The sequence below is a fragment of the Heptranchias perlo genome, chromosome 17 (genome assembly GCF_035084215.1).
Source record: "Heptranchias perlo isolate sHepPer1 chromosome 17, sHepPer1.hap1, whole genome shotgun sequence".
NCBI classification, from domain to species: domain Eukaryota; kingdom Metazoa; phylum Chordata; class Chondrichthyes; order Hexanchiformes; family Hexanchidae; genus Heptranchias; species Heptranchias perlo.
The window spans coordinates 31,317,810-31,335,264 of record NC_090341.1 but is presented as its reverse complement, the minus strand read 5'-3'; the positions used below and the strand labels follow the sequence as shown (position 1 = coordinate 31,335,264).

The 17,455-nt window shown below is 40.9% G+C and overlaps 1 protein-coding gene across 2 annotated transcripts in view; it reads right to left on the bottom strand.

Moving 5' to 3' along the window:
* LOC137334229 (ataxin-7) overlaps positions 1 to 17,455 on the bottom strand; it is a 111,331-nt gene that overhangs the window by 59,508 nt on the left and 34,368 nt on the right. For both annotated transcript variants that reach the window (XM_067998842.1, XM_067998840.1), the window contains exon 4: positions 13,391 to 13,495. In XM_067998842.1, the coding sequence (XP_067854943.1) occupies positions 13,391 to 13,495 (105 nt within the window). The remainder of the gene's footprint in view (positions 1 to 13,390; positions 13,496 to 17,455) is intronic.

Sequence of the window (17,455 nt, the reverse complement as noted above, 5' to 3'; positions counted from 1 at the left end):
CAGACCGGGTAAGGACGGCAAGTTTCCTCCGCTAAAGGACATTAGTGAACCAGATGGGTTTTTACGACAATCCGGTAGTTTCATGGCCACCATTACTGATACTAGTATTTTAATTCCAGTTTTATATTTATTTAATTAATTAATTGAATTTACATTCCCCAGCTGCCATGGCGGGATTTGAACTAATGACTCCAGATTATTAGTCCAGGCCTCTGGATTACTAGTCCAGTAACATAACCACTATGCTACCGTACCCATGTAGGAATAGTAGGATAAGACAGGCTAATGCATGGGTGCAGCAATGGTGCAGGAGGGAGGGCTTCAGATTTCTGCATCAATGGGACCAGTTCTGGGGCAGGAAGGATCTGTTCAAGATGGACAGGTTGCACCTCAAACAGAGGTGGGACCAATATTCTTGCGGGGAAGTTAACTAGTGCTGTGGAGGAGGGTTTAAACTAGGAAACATTAGAGAGGAGAAACAAGGTGCACAGAGGACTGGGAGGGACAAGTAGCACTAGAGTAAAGAATACTTCAGAAATAGGAGGTATCAGAAAGGGGGCAAATGCGAGGCAATCTAAGATGAGATTGGCGTGCATGTGTGTAAATGCACGTAGCGTGGTAATTAAGGTTGGTGAGCTACAGGCTCAAGTCACCACATGGGACTATGATATAATGGCAATAACAGAGACCTGGCTCAAAGGAGGGGAGGATTGGGTACTTAATATTCCTGGCTGCAAGGTATTCAGGAAAGATAGGGAAGGAAAGAAAGGAAAGTGGGGGGTGCAAATACTGATTAAAGAAACTATTACAGCATTGGAAAGGGATGATGCAGTTTTGGGGTCAAAGACAGAATCTATTTGGTTAGAATTAAGGAACAATAAAGGAGCTATTACACTACTGGGTGTATACTATAGGTCACTAAATAGTGGGAAGGAGATAGAGAACATTTGTAGGCAAATTACAGAAAGATGCAAGAACTATAGAGTAGCGATAATGGAGGACTTCAATTATCCCAATATAGACTGGGACTGTAACAGTGTAAAAGGCAAAGAGGGGAAAGAATTCCTGAAATGTGTTCAAGAGAACTTTCTGGAACAGTGTGTTTCCAGCCCAACCAGGAAACAGTGCTGGATCTAATTCTGGGGAATGAAGTGGGGCAGGTGGAGCATGTTTCAGTGGGGGAGCATTTCGGGAACAGTGATCATAGTATCATTAGATTTAGATGAGTTATGGAAAAGGACAGGGAACAATCAAATGTGAAAATGCTTAAGTGAAGGAGGGCAAATTTTCAGTGACTTGAAGGGATCTTGCCCAGGTGGGCTGAAATCAAAAATTGTTAGGCAACACAATAATTGAACAATGGGAGGCCTTCAAGGAGGAGTTGGTACACAGTAGACACATCCTTACAAAGGGGAAAGGAATGGCATCCAAAGCTGAAGCTCCCTGGATGACTAAAGATATAGAGATTAAAATAAAATAGAAAAAGGCTTATGACAAATGTAAGGTTCATAATACAGTAGAGAACCAGGCTGAATACAGAAAGTACAGTGGTGATCTATAGAAGGGGATAAGAGGCAAAAAGAGAGTATGAGAACAGATTAGCGGCTAAGATAAAAGGGAACCCAGAAGTCTTTTATAAATATATAAATAGTAAAAGGGTAGTCAAAGGAAGGGTGGGACCAATTAAGGACAAAAAAGATCTTCTTGTGGAGGCAGAGGACATGGCTGAGGCACTAAATGAATACTTCACATCCATCTTCACTAGAGAAGATGCTGCCACTGATCAGTAAGGGAGGTAGTAGCGATGGTGGATAGGATGAAAATAGATAAAGAGGAGGTACTTAAAAGATTGGCAACACTCAAAGTAGAAAAGTCACCTGGTCCAGATGGGATGCATCCTAGGTTACTGAGGGAAGTAAGGGTGGAAATTGCAGAGGCTCTGGCCACAATCTTCCACTTCTTCCTTAGATATGGGGATGGTGTTGGAAGACTGAAGGATTGCAGATGTTACACCCCTGTTCAAAAACGGGGAGAGGGATAAACCAGACAATTACAGGCCAATTAGCCTAATGTCAGTGGTGGGGAAACTTTTAGAGACAATATAAATTGGCACTTGGAAAAGTATGGGCTAATAAAAGAAAGTCAGCAGGATTTGTTAAAGGAAAATCATGTTTGACTAACTTGATTGAGTTCTTTGATGAAGTAACGGAGAGGGTTGACGAGGGTAGTGCGGTTGATGTGTATATGGATTTTTAAAAGGCATTTGATAAAGTGCCGCATAATAGACTTATTCGCAAAATTAAAGCCCATGGGATTAAAAGGGGCAGTGGCAGCGTGGATACAAAATTGGCTAGGGGACAGAAAGCAGAGAGTAGTGGTGAATGGTTGTTTATCAGGCTGGAGGGAAGTACACAGTGGTGTTTCCCAGGACCACTGCTCTTTTTGATATATATTAATGACCTGGACTTGGGTATAGAGGGTATTATTTCAAAGTTTGCAGATGACACGAAACTCGGAAATGTAGTAAACAATGTGGCAGATAGTAACAGACTTCAGCAGAACATAGACAGACTGGTGAAACGGGCAGATGCATGGCAGATGAAATTTAACGCAGAGAAGTGTGAAGTGATGCATTTTGGTAGGATGAGGAGAGGCAATATAAGCTAAATGTTACAATTTTAAAGGGGGTGCAGGAACAGAAATCTGGCCTCCTGTGCTGTAACTACTATGATTTTTGTTTTGAGTCAGTTGGGTGTCTGACATGCTTAAGAATTTCCAAACCAAGTTACTGAAAAATAAAAATCACAGTGGTAGTTTCTGTTTACTCAATATAGACCACATACTCTAGGAATGCACCCCACTTACCCAAACCCAAAAATGTAGGCACAGGTTGGCAAGACACATGGTCAAGAGTCCTCAGAGGTACTGTTGGAGTTTAACCAGCTAAAGCTGTGCAGCTTATTAGTACAGATCACTGGTAAGTTTGCTGCTGCTTGTCCAGCCATGACCATCCTATCTGTTGGGGCCTTGGATTGCCAGATTATCTGGAGCAGAGTGAGAACAATCCTAATTGAATATGAAAGAGGAAAATTATAAAATAAATTGTAACCTTATAAAGTACTCCTCTTTGACAAAAATAAATTCAAGAATTGCTTATAGGTCCCGATCGAGCCAACTGAACACTTCTATTACCGTATACAGCATTGGTTTTCAACCTAGGATCACTGGGAGTCATCAGATTTCTGTATTTGTTGACTTACCGGCACGTTATTTCTGTTGCTGTATAATACTTCTTCTGCGAACAGTATTATTTTCCTTTGGGTAGCTAGCATTGTCTTGTGGAGGGAGAGGAGGATAGCGTGCATGCAAGAGTGAGAGCGCTAACATTTGTAGGACCCCCCCCACCCAAACAAATAAATGTGAAAACCCTTACCCAACCAATGAGAAGGCAAAGGATTAATGAATTACCGTAATGATTTACAGAAGCACAAATTTGTTCTGATCTCCAAAGCAATGAGCTAAAGGTGCAGCAGCAGGTTTAATGTAATTAGCACTGCTTTCTCAGGTACTATGGCTGTTAGCTTTGTAAAAAAAAAATTTTGATCTTGGATTATTCAGCCAAAGATATTGACAAGCAGTTTAAGATTTTATCCAATTAGGTAGTGTTATGCTCTTTGCAAATACATTTTCATGCTAATCTTGCCCTACCATTATGCACTAAAAGATTTTAATGAATACTTTGCAAAACAAGTTTTTGATAATTCAATTTAACAAGCTCACAATCTAATCTGGTTTCTTCTGCTATATTTGTTCATTTAAAATCCTTCAATTGCAATATTTAAATAATGACCAACATGATGATACAAGTCTAATATTACAACCATTCTTTTCAACAAAGCAAATCTGGTAGACAAATAATGGTCAATTTCTACAATTGAGCTAGTTATCCTAGACAGTTCTCACAATTCATAACTTTTATTTCTGTCGATATTATAAAAGTGGTGTTTGTGTCATGCCAATGAAACTCACCAGAAAGTTTCTCAATTGTTTGAATTATGCACCACCCTGTGGTACAATTCAAACACTACATTACAAGGCAGCTAGACTTAACAGCATAAAACTTACAAGATCACAACATAATTAAGAATGAGGAAGGTCTTTTCGTCTAGCGTATTCAACCAATCAGAAAGACACTAATGTTCCCTCCACTGCAGCATCAAATTGTTTCTTAAATGATTTCAGGGTTTCCACCTCCACTACTCTTATCTATTCCACACTGTGAAGAATTTCCTGACATCAGTTTTAAACTTACCTTTGACTAGTTTAAACCGGTGCCACCTTGTTCTACTCTCGTAATTTAATCTGAAGTACTAGTCCTGGTTTACTTTTTCTATTCCCTTAACAATCTTATATACACCTCTATAAGATCACCCCTCATACACCTCGTTTCCAGGCTCAAAAGCCTAAATTTTTCCAATCTTTCCTCCCCTTGACATTCAACGGCATTACCATCGCCGAATCCTCCACCATTAACCAGAAACTTAACTGGACCAGCCATATAAATACTGTGGCTACAAGAGCAGGTCAGAGGCTGGGTATTCTGTGGCGAGTGACTCACCTCCTGACTCCCCAAAACCTTTCCACCATCTACAAGGCACAAGTCAGGAGTGTGATGGAATACTCTCCACTTGCCTGGATCAGTGCAGCTCCAGCAACACTCGAGAAGCTCAACACCATCCAGGACAAAGCAGCCCACTTGATTGGCACCCCATCCACCACCCTAAACATTCACTCCCTTCACCACCGGCGCAACGTGGCTGCAGTGTGTACCATCCACAGGATGCACTGCAGCAACTCGCCAAGGCTTCTTCGACAGCACCTCCCAAACCTGCGACCTCTACCATCTAGGACACGAGCAGCAGGCACATGGGTACACCACCTGCACGTTCCTCTCCAAGTCACACACCATCCCGACTTGGAAAAATATCGCCGTTCCTTCATCGTCGCTGGGTCAAAACCCTGGAACTCCCTTCCTAACAGCACTGTGGGAGAACCTTCACCACACGGACTGCAGCGGTTCAAGGTGGCGGCTCACCACCACTTTCTCAAGGGCAATTAGGGATGGGCAATAAATGCTGGCCTCGCCAGCAATGCCCACATCCCATGAACGAATAAAAAACCCTGACCCCTGACACTAGTGATCAGTTTTCTGTCCCTACTGGTTCTGCTAACTGCTGCTCTGCATTGCTTGGGAATTGAGTGCAAGGACTCATGACTCCTCCAGCTTCATTCATAGAGTACACGTGTCACCTATTTTTCCTCCTGATGTGCAGTACTTTGCACTTGTCGGTGTTAAATTTCATCTGCCATTGTTCAGATCACACACACTTGTTCAACTCATCCTGTAATTTCTGAGCTGCCTCTTCGGATACCACTACCCCATCTAATTTGGCAATACCAGCAAATTTGATCGCTTGTCACTGATATTCCTGCTACAATTAACATGACACCATCCAAAGAGTCAGGACAATATAAGCTAAACTCCACTGAATACTGGATTACACAGTTCTCCTTTAAGGGAAGCTTCCCTCATTTGATTTTCTGGAAGCCAACCAATGTCACATATGTCTGATGTTAGGACATTATTGGAATCTCTCATTGACTAATCTTGTAATTCACTCTGTGGGATTTACTTTAAACAATTTGGACTGTTACAGCCTCAACCAAAATGGGATTTTAAAGCTGTGAATAGTTTTGTATTCATGACATTATACTATTAGTTGTCACTAAAGGGGAAGATTTCCTTTAGTTCTGATGAAAGGTCATGGACCTGAAACGTTGGCCCAGAATTTGCTGGGAAAATAATGGCGAGTTTAATGCGCATGCCGTTTAGTGTGTAAATAACCCAGCAATTTGATGCGATTAGAGATGTGTTGAATTGTGAATCGACACAAATTGTTGGATGATTTGCACCACTCCGATATTAGCCTTGCAAAAACGGAGCTCGCCGTCAATCGCCCCATGAGTTTCAAGAAATTGCTGCATTTGTGCCCTTAGAACGAATTACACTTGTTGCAGAAAGTTAGGGCTGGTACTCAAGGACCCTTTTAATGATAAGATTTATGTTCCTGCCATGCCACTCAACCTCAGAAGCCCAGAAAGGGAACAACTGAAACTGTGGAGTCTCACTCCTGCAGGTAGTAAATTGTTCCTAGAGGTTAAAATTTTAAACTTAATTTTTTTTAAATTAATTTTCCTTTGTCTCTTTTTTCTGTCTCAATCCAATCTTTCTTTCCCTCTCCATTTCTCTTTCTGTAACTAACTTTACTCTAATACACCCTATTTCCTTCACTGTCATTCCTCTTTCTTTCTCGATCCTTAAATCTCATTGGTTAAGGAGATAGACTGACGGTACTGTCGTTCACCAAGGTCCTAGATGCCCTGTTACCAGCTTGCACTTCGCAAAAAATTGGAGCTGAAGGGAGAAAAAAAATCTAAAACGCAGCAAATTCTGGGGCGTTAACCGGTTTTTCTCTCTCTCTACAGATGCTGTCTGACCCCATGCGTGTTTCCAGCATTTTCTGTTTTTATTTGGGAAAATTTCCTTGCAGCAAAATGGTAAATGGGCTCTTTATACACATTTACGATTTCACTATAAATAGCAAACAATGCAAACCTCCTACACCCCCACCCCCGGCTTTGCTCTAATTAAAACAATCCTGTTTAGAATGCAATTTTAATATACAAATTAAATTTTAGTTTCTAAACTAACAAGATACCAAAATTTGCACTTGCATATGGTCAATCTCTCCAGCGAAGGTTCGTTTTAATCTAAATGTCTTAGAGAAGTTAAATACCTCTTTAGTGAGGTGATGGTCACCATCTCAGAAATATGGAGAGTATTAAACCATACTACTGAAAAAACACATCCATATAGCGATTGTGGAATAGAGTATATTCTTCCTGAGGGGAAAGACCAGATCTTCCTCAATTCTGGAATAAAATCTATCTTGCAATTATCCAGAGTATTGTCTTCTAAATTACAAAACCAAACAGAACTGAACAGTGTCAAGTCGCACAAAATGAACAAATAGACATTCAGTGATATGAATAGTTAAGGCACTTCTTTATACTTGCTGACTTAATAAATGCATTATAAATAGTTTAAAGTTTTTAATCAAGATAGACATTCAACATGTGCAACTGAGCCCTGGAATCATTAAATCACCAACACATGTTTATGGGTGAGATTCTGTATGCATGTTTAACAAAGCCAACAACCACTGTGGGAATGTAGAATGTTTGTTCTCAACATTACTGGTTTTTAAAAAAAAAATCTATGCACAGGAAAGGAATTTACATTATGTGTAGATGACATTAACAAGATTGAGGTTTAAAAAGAGCAATTATTGACTCCCAGAGAATTGTTTGCTAATTTGTGTGTTCTTTTGCCTGGAGGTGGAAAACCCATTTTTAAAATAAATTCATAGGGCTCTTCAATGAAGTGCTGAACATTATTTTAGCTGAACTGTGAAGCAGAAACGTCAGGTTGACACAAGCCATAGGGATCCCTTTGGAGCATGTCCACCGCTTACACCATGGTCAATACAAATGGTTTATTTACAGATTGATAAAAGGTGTTCTTTGCAGTCTTCAATGATTCACTATATGTTAGCTTTGTGGCTTAGTAATGTGAAGCTGGGTGATTGCTAGATCGTGCTTTACCATGCAGGAATAAATTCTGGGGTGGGGTCGTAATGATTATGTGAATTGGTTGAAAAAGAAACTGCAGACACCCGCTCTACTTTAAGATCAATTTTTAGACTGTCAATTGTTATTTCCCTGCAAAAAGATATTGCTTTGCAAATTTGTAGGCTTGTTTTTTTCTTTGCCATGAGAATAATGCAAACATGGAACAATCAAGCAAACAAAGAACCCTTCTCCCCATTGCATAGCATTTAAGAGTCATGCGATAGAAGCTCTTTTTTTTACTCCCTGAAATTCATTTTGTTTGGTTACTGTGGGCCCGATATTCAGAGCGTTGTCGAGTGACAAATTGCACTTTCAGCAATAAAGGTACTTTTAGCAGTTATTTCTATGCCTATTCTGAAGTGCAAAAAACTCCATGTTAAACTGAACCTGCTGGTGAACTCAAGATACAAATTAATTAAATTATTAGTGGATAGATTACTAACGTCTGCCACATTTCTCATTTTAAAATGACCCCAACACCAATGCTAAAAGCCTTTGAAAAATCTCTGCATCCTGCAGCAGTAGTTATAATACTTAGGTCACACAGAGCAGTAGGAAAAACAAGAGATGTAGACATGTAGGAAGAGGCAAATTAAAAGAAACCATATCCATGTGAATGACTGTACCTACCAAGAATAAATTGTCTGGTTTTATCAAAGCAATGTACAAGAGGTTTAAGCCTAACTATAGAGGAGATAATAATTATGTTATTAAATGTTTGCTGACAATAGATTTTGACTATGACTAATTGATTTGCACGTGGCTGTAAAAGTCATCGCAGCCATTTTTTTTGCTCCTCGGCCTAAGCACCAGGAAGTAACAGAAGCACAATTTGAGGGTTAGCAGATTTTTTTTCCTCACTACTTTAAAGAAAAACAGCTGACCACGAAGCAGATATTTTATGTTGTGGCTGAATTTCCTGGTGCGGTGGATGACACATTCACAGATAGACAGGCAAGTCAATCTAAAGACATACATCAGCTGTAAAAGATTTTAGTTCTACAATATACAGATGGTGTGCGATGGCCCAAAGAGTGATTCACCTCCATCAGTCTTACACACCTCATTTATTTGGGCAAGGTTGACTGTTAGGGGGATATTAATATGGCTAGAAACCATGGCTTATAACCTCAAAATGTCAAATGGCTATAAGACTATTGAGTCAAAAGTGCCAAACACAAAGAAGAATCTATGTGCCGATTAGACAGCAAATTTTTGGATTGTTCAAGTAACTTTGATTGCTCTCGTGATGCCTTGAATGTTTTATGTCCTCCAAACAGCAATGACAAATATGTGCAACGTATAAAGGCTTTAAACCAAAACAACAGCGATATGAACGCGTATGCCACATTTCACAATACACAGGCTCAGCTAAAATAGACTCTTCCAGCACGAAAGGAAGCAAAACCAACCACCAGGGGTCATCCCAATAGAAAAAACACATTATTGAACATTAAGGTTGGAAATGAAGGAGAGAGAGAAAGGAGAGAGAGAAAAAAAGTGGGGGGAGGAGTGGAAAAAGAGTGGAAGTTTAAATCCCTTTGCTTCTAATTGAAGCACAAGGTGTTTTGAATATGTGGAACATTTCAACCAGAGTTTTTTTAAAAACACAATTACATAAAATGTACAGCACAGAAACAGGCCATTCAGCCAAACAGATCCATGCGGGTGTTTATGCTCCATACGTGCCTCCTCCCACCCTTCTTCACCTAACCCTATCAGCATGTTCTTGTATGCCTTTCTCCCTCGTGTTTATCTAACTTCCCCTTAAATGCATCTACACTAGTCGCCTCAACTACTCCTTGTGGTACTGAGTTCCATGTTCTAACCACTCTCTGGGTAAAGTGTCTCCTGAATTCTCTATTGGATTTATTAGTGACTCATTTATGGTCCCTCGTTCTGGTCTCCCCTGCAAGTGGAAACATCTTCTCTATGTCTATCCTATCAAACCCTTTCATTGTCTTCAAGACCTCTATCAGGTCATCTCTCAGTCTTCTCCTTTCTAGAGAGAAGAGCCCCAGCCTGTTGAGTCTTTCCTGATTTGATACCAGAACTGAGGTTATACCTAAGAACATAAGAAATAGGAGCAGGAGTAGGCTATACGGCCTCTCGAGCCTGCTCCACCATTCAATAAGATCATGGCAGATCTTCAACCTCAACTCCACTTTCCTGCCCGATCCTCATATCCCTCGATTCCAAAAATCTATCTATCTCAGCCTTGCATATACTCAGCATCCACAGCCCTATGGGGTAGAGAATTCCAAAGATTCACAACCCTCAATGAAGAAATTCCTCATCTGTCTTAAATAACCAACCCCTTATCCTGCAACTATGCCCTCTCGTTCTAGACTCTCCAGCCGGGGGAAAACAACCTCCCAGCCTCTACCCTGTCAAGCCCTCTCAGAATCTTATATGTTTCAACAAGATCATCCCATTCTTCTAAACTCGAGAGTATAGGCCCATTCTACTCATTCTCTCCTCATAGGTCAACCCTCTCATCCAAGGAATCAATCTAGTGAACCTTTGTTGCATCGCCTCCAAGGCAAGTATTTCCTTCCTTGGAAAAGGAGACCAAAACTGTATGCAGTACTTCAGGTGTGGTCTCACCAAAGCCCTGTACAATAGTAAGACTTCCTTACTCTTGTGCTCCAACCTCCTTGCAATAAAGGCCAACATGCAATTTTCCTTCCTAATTGCATGCTGTACCTGATTGCTAACTTTGTGTTTTTCTTGTACCAGGACACCCAAGTCTCTCTGGACACCAACATTTAATAGTTTCTCACCATTTAAAGTCAGTTTTTCTATTCTTCCTACCAAAGTGAATGACCTCACATTTCCCCACATTATACTCCATCTGCCACCTTCTTGCCCACTCACTTAACCTACCAATATCCCTTTGCAAACTGTGTCTTCCTCACAACTTACTTTTCCACCTTGCTTTGTAGTCTCAGCAAACATTACACTCAGTGCCTTTATCTAAGTCATTAATATAGATTGTAAATTGCTGAGGCCTAAGCTCCGATCCTTGTGGTACCCCACTAGTTACAGCCTGCCAACCGGAGAATGACCCGTTTATCCCTACTCTCTGTTTTCTGTCCGTTAACCAATCCTCTATCCATGCTAGTATATTACCCCCAACCCCATGAGCCCTTATCTTGTGTAACAACCTTTTCTATGGCACCTTATCGAATGCCTTTTGAAAGTCCAAATATACGACATCCACTGGTTCCCCTTTATCGGCCCTGCTAGTTACATCCTCAAAATAATTCTAAATAAATTTGTCAAACACCATTTCCCTTTCATAAAACTATGTTGGCTCTGCCTAATCATATGATGTTCTAAGTGCCCTGTTACCATTTCCTTAATAATGGATTCCAGCAATTTCTGACGACTGATGTCAGGCTAACTGACCTATAGTTCCCTGTTTTCTCTCTCCCTCCTTTCTTGAATAGCAGGGTTACATTTGCCTAGTATATCTTTTTTGCATCTTCTCCAGTGCCTCTATAGTCCATTTTATAATATGGAGATCAGAATTGTTCACAGTCGTCCAAGTGTGGTCTAATCCAAGGCTCAATACAAGTTTAACTTCTCTGCTTTTCAATTCTCACCCTCTAGAAATGAACCTGTGCTTGGTTTGCTTTTTTTTTAAAAAATGGCCTTATTAACCTGAGTCGCTACTTTTAGTGATTTGTGTATCTGTGACCCCAGATCGCTCTGCTGCTGTACCCTATTTAGGCTCTTATTCTCCGAGGAGTATGCAGCCTCTTTATTCTTCCTACCAAAATGTACCGCCTCACACTTACCTATATTGAAATTTATTTGCCAATTACATGCCCATTCTGCAAGTTTATTAATGTCTTCCTGTATTTTGTCACAGTCCTCCTCAGTATTGACTATACCGGTGTTGTCCACAAATTTTGAAATGTACTTCCAATTCCCGAGTCCAAATCGTTTATGTAAATAGTGAACAACAGTGGTCCCAGCACTGATCCTTGTGAAACACCACTTCCCACCTTTTGCCAGTCTGAGTAACTACCTTTAACCCATACTCTGTTTTCTGTTTTGTAGCCAACTTGCTATCCATTTTCAACAATGATTTCAATAACTACAGGTCATAACCACTGCTCCCATTTTTTCACACAGCAAGTGCTGGTAATGTTCTGCTGTTGCCATTTACAGCTCCTCTAGACCCACCTTTTGTTTCTTTACTTGTCCCATTACCACCTGCCATGCCTGATCATCCCGTTTGTCATTTAATCACTCCTGCCCTCCATCCTGTCAGAGACCTTACTTTTTCTCCCTCCCCCCCCCTTTCCTTGGCTCTGTACTTGTTTAAACTGTTTTATCTTCAACTTCTTCCAGTTCTGACGAAAGGTCATCAACCTGAAACGTTAACTGTTTCTTTCTCCACCGATGCTGGAAATAATCAGCAAGTCAGGCAGCATTTTCTGCTTTTATTTCAAATTTCGAGCATCCGCAGTATTTAGCTTTTGCTATCCATTCTGCTACTTGTTCAGACTCCACTTGCTGACCTTAGTCATGTGACTACTGCCTTTTGAAAATCCAAATATATTACATCTACTGCATTACCCTGGTCACTTCTTCAAAAGGATTCAATAAGGTTGGTCAAGCATTACCTTCCCTTTTGAAATCCGCGCTGACTATTCTTTATTATATTTTCGGTTTCTAGATGTTTTTCTATTGCATCTTTGAGAAAGGATTCCATTATCTTTCCTGCCACCGAAGTAAAGCTAATTGGTCTATAGTTCACTGGGCTTGTTCTATCTCTCTTTTTAAATATAGGAATCACATTAGCTGTCAGTCAATCCTCTGGCACTATTCCCTTTTCTAATGAATTTTCATATATGTAATAGTGCCTCTGCTATCTTCTCCCTAACTTCTATATACACACACATCTATATTAAAATGATTGCATCTAACATCAACTCTTGCAAATGTCACACTAGCTTATTGTAATACTTTCCCCAATCACACTATTTTGACAACACCCCAATGGTAAAACAGTGCATCCTCTGATGAGCAATGCCTGTAACCCTGTATGATATTCCAACAGAGTAAAACTGATGGTTAAGTTCAAAGTCAAAATAAAGCATTTACAGAGCTTGTGTCCCACATTAAAACTGAAGGCGTAACCTATGCTTATTTAGAAGTCATATCACTTCAAAACACTACTCCATTTTGAACACCATTTAGAGCTAATTATAGATTTGTATGCTGTTCTGATTTAATTGGGGGGGGGGGGGGGGGGTGCAGAAAAAGGAGAGTGAAAAATAGATACACAAGCTTTATTGAAAGCCAACAAAGCAACCCACGCATCTGTAATTCATCACCTAACCATTTGTCATTTTTCATACAACCCAAGTTTTTCCTGCCCTCCATGGCGGCAATTTGTCAAATCCACACAAGGGCAAGTCAACGAAACAGATGAGATTGTAAATGAAGAGGAACAATAGGTGCACAATGTCAAAGGTAAAATATCAGAGGACATCTTGCATTGAGGGCAAAATGATAGGAAATTTATGCATGCTCCAATATAAAACAAAGAATAAAATGTCTAGCAAAATAAATTCCAATTTATATATATTCAAAATTTATTAGGAGTAAACTTTGAACTCACCATAATGTGCTTGAAAGGCCTGGGGCTTTACAACCTGATTACAATGATTACACATCACCAGATAAAAATCATCATGCGCTGGACAGTGACCAAATATTGGCATATCTGTAAAAAGATAACCAGGATTTAATTATGTTAATATTAAAGCTACTAAATTCCATGTCATGTTCAAAAATGAAAACTTAGTGTCAACCAAGTGTATTGTGTATTTAAGTTTAATACTCAATACTTGAAATGTGCATGCAATTTACTGTTAACGTTATATTTTAAGAAACACACCCAATAGTGCAAAATGTCTTTTTGCGAGTTATCCATATATGTCATTTCATGAATGTAGTTAACATTTTAAAACCAGAAATAATCTAAATAGAGCTAAACAATTTTCAGAGCAATTATCAGCTACATTCTTAGTAAAGCAAGTCACGTCACAAAGTTGCATCTATATCAACAATAATAAGTTTGATTTCACATCAGAACAGCAAGATCAACAAGCACAGAAAGCATCAAAAATTCTGTGGAATGAAGGGCTGATTACCACCTCCTCCTGCCCCTCCCCCAAGGAAGCCAAAATACTAACTAGTAAACTGCTGCTGCAAATAACCTCACTGGTAAGAGTCATGTGATACTATTATCCAGGTCAAACACTGCAATCAGCAGTTAAACCTCAGTCCTACGTAATGCCACCTGAATCACACAAGCTGTGTTATGCACGCCTGTGAAAAAAAATACATATTGTTCGATAGCAAACCCCAAGATGGAAGCTAAAGGCTGCAATTCGACCAATACACAAGCTGCTTCAGTTTTGCTCGTGGTTTAGGAGATTTCAACCCCAGAAGAAACTCTCTCCTAGATACAGAGCCATTCCGTCTGACCACTAACACTGGCAACACTGAATATTTTACCTCAGCTAAACACAAGGCTTATTTGCAGAAGTAACAAAATTATATACTACTGCTGCACTTCTGCTTAATCACATACTCAGCAAGGTACTGGCATGGCAAAGAAGGGCTAAAGCAATAAGTTCAGCAACCATTTGTTTTTACCAAACATTAGCATGAAGCAATGTAATGAGCTAAATGAAATGTTGGAGGCTTGCTGTACTAAATTCAGGCAGCAAGCGACAATGTTGCTGTACTAGTTGAGGGAACTGTAATAAACTGGGAAGACACAGACAGTAAATTAGTGACCTTGATATTATTTGTTTGTTTAGGTATGTTACAAAAAAGCTAAGATATAAATTAAAGATCCTGATCCAAGGGACGATGCCCCAGGTTGCTTGTAGGAAGGAATTATGTATTTGGGGAGAGGGGGGGCCTGTGGGAAGGGGAGGCATGTGAATGACACGTTGAGTGTGGAAGAAGTGGCGGGATGGGGGTGTTTAGGCGAAGCAATCGTGTCAGAAATGGTTGTGGGATATGGGAGCAATAGGTTGATGTCAGCTGGGTGTGGATGTATAGGGAAAGGGTTTGTATGGAAATACTGGGAGGAGACCCTGAGGTGTGGGAACAGTGGAAGGAGGGCTGCAAGTGCTGCTATGAAAAGTGCATAGCCACATTCACTGGCTATAGGCTCTTTAAAGCTATTAACATATTTTTACTGTTTTAGAACCTCAAAATTTAAACCCATGACACAGTTGGGAATGCAGCAACAGGGGTTTTTAAAATGGGAAGGATCGGGAGTGAGGAGCATGATGAAGGGCATGGACATGGAATGGAAGAAAAGCACCACCTATCTTCCTTGGAGACCGAGTTGGGAGTGGAACTCTAGGTTTTTAAACTGTTAGACAGAAATAGAGAGAGACAGGGGACACCAAAAAAAAACTACAGGAAGCAATTGCGACACTTACAGGAAGTGCATGCCATACAAAAGATATAACCACACATTTTATACATAAGAGATCTCGTATATATACGCATGATAACGAGGGGAGATATCCAGCACATCATTAATGCTTCAATTCAGCTCAGTCCACCTAAAGCATCAGATAGTTTGCACTCATACCATATTCAATATATCTGACATTTTAAAATGAATGTATCCAAAATATCAGTCATGATGTCCCTATTTAAAAAAAGAGGAAAAACCAGACACTGCTTGAAAGAAAAAAAGAGCCTGCTCACACTGTGATATTAGCACCACTTTATCATAGAATCGCTATTGATTTGTATCATTTTAAATAGAGCCCCACCTAATGTTTATTTATCCCCATGCTTACACGTGTAATTCAGGTTCAATCAAGATGTACTTTTTTTAAAAAAAGCTTTACTTAAATTTCAGCAATGAATTGTTAACAGCACCATATAAACATCAGCATGTAAACGGCCGACCCATAAGCTAATCTTTTAATCCCTGCACACCTGCTGTACATTAGTACTACTCACTTTATTTTACATTTTTATAGTAAATGTCTGCCATTTTATGAAGCTTCCTTTAAAATCAGTAGGAATGATGTTTTTCCCCTCCTCTGCTGAATGTTATGACTCAGTCCACAGCATGATTTCCTGGGCAAGGGCAATCCTCTGGTGCCTCACCAGAGGTCATTCTTCATGAATGAGCCAAAGGGCAAATGTCAGCAAGGATTACAGCCGAGCCTGATCCCATCCTCACCCGCGCACACAGCACGTGTCATTGGATAGTGATCAGAAGCAGGAACCCTGGTGTAAAGACACAAACAGAGCGGGGGGAGGGCAGCAAATGCTACTCAAAGGACAGTTCACTTCGGCTGCAGCAGTTTGTTTTAATGTCAGGAGTAACTGGTAATACAGGTACATGCTGAATTCTATCGGATTTTTCCCACAGCCCAACATAGGAGCATTCAATGTCATTTGGGATGGAATATTATAACCCACAGTGACCGTCACCAAGATTCAGACCATTCATTCAGCTATCAATGCTGCTTTCCCCCCATCCCTTTGCTCAGAAAGCAAAACCTTCCCCTGGCTATCCTCTGCCCTAGCCCTGAACCCGCATGTTTCTCCATCTCAACTTTCCTGCAATTCCATGTTTGAACCTCTCCAATCAGGCTTCTGCCCGACACAGCACTGAAACAGCCCTAATCAAAGTCACAATGTCATCCCCTGTGACAGTAACCATGGTGTATTAATCCTCCTTGACAGTCGACCACATCATCCTCCTGCAACCCCACTGATCCGTTGTCCTGATTAGTAGGTCTATCCTCACTTGGTTCCACTCTTACCTGTCCAATTGTCGCCAGAGCATCTCCAACAATGGCTTCTCTTCCCGCAGCATTACCTAGAGTCCCCCATGGATCTATTCTTGGCCCCTTCTCTTACTCATCTACTCAGTGCCCCATGATCATCATCCACAGTCATGGGATCAGCTTCGTTACACACGTTGATGACACCCATCTCTACCTCTCCACCACCTGTCTCGACTTTCCCACTGCCTATCCATCATCCAGTCTTGGATGAGCCGCAATTTCCTCCAACTAAACATTAGGAAGACTGAAGCAATCATCTTCAGCTCCATTCCTTTGGCACAATTCCATTCTCCTTCACAGCCGCTATCTCAGGCTGACCCAGACTGCTCGCAACCTCGGTGTGCTATTCACCCAGACCTGAGCATCATTAGCCTGTCACAGCCTTGGTCCAACATGGACACAAGAGCTGAATTCCAGAGGTGAACTGAGAGTTACTGCCCTTGGCATCAAGGCAGCATTTGACTGGGTGCTGCACCAAGGAGCCCTAGTAAAACTGAAGTCAATGGAGATTAGGGGGAAAGCTTTCCAGCAGCTGGAGTCCAACCTGGAAAGAAGGAAGTGATGGCAATGGGAAGGGGGGGGGGGGGGGGGTGCTGTGGCTGGCAGCAGCCCACGTTCTTTGAATATGGAGTCAGGGGGCTCCACATTTAGGCAAATCTATCTTAAAGAAAAAACTTAACTTGTCGGTTGTGGCCTGCATGGTCTGTTTAAGGATAGCCTGTTAGGCGGCATGTAGCCCTAGTTTTCCTGCCCCAAGAAACATCTTAGTGGGGGGGTTTGGGGGGAGGAGGAGTCGTCGTCGTCGTCATCCCATCTTCCCTCCAGCAGACCTTGGAATGGTGGGG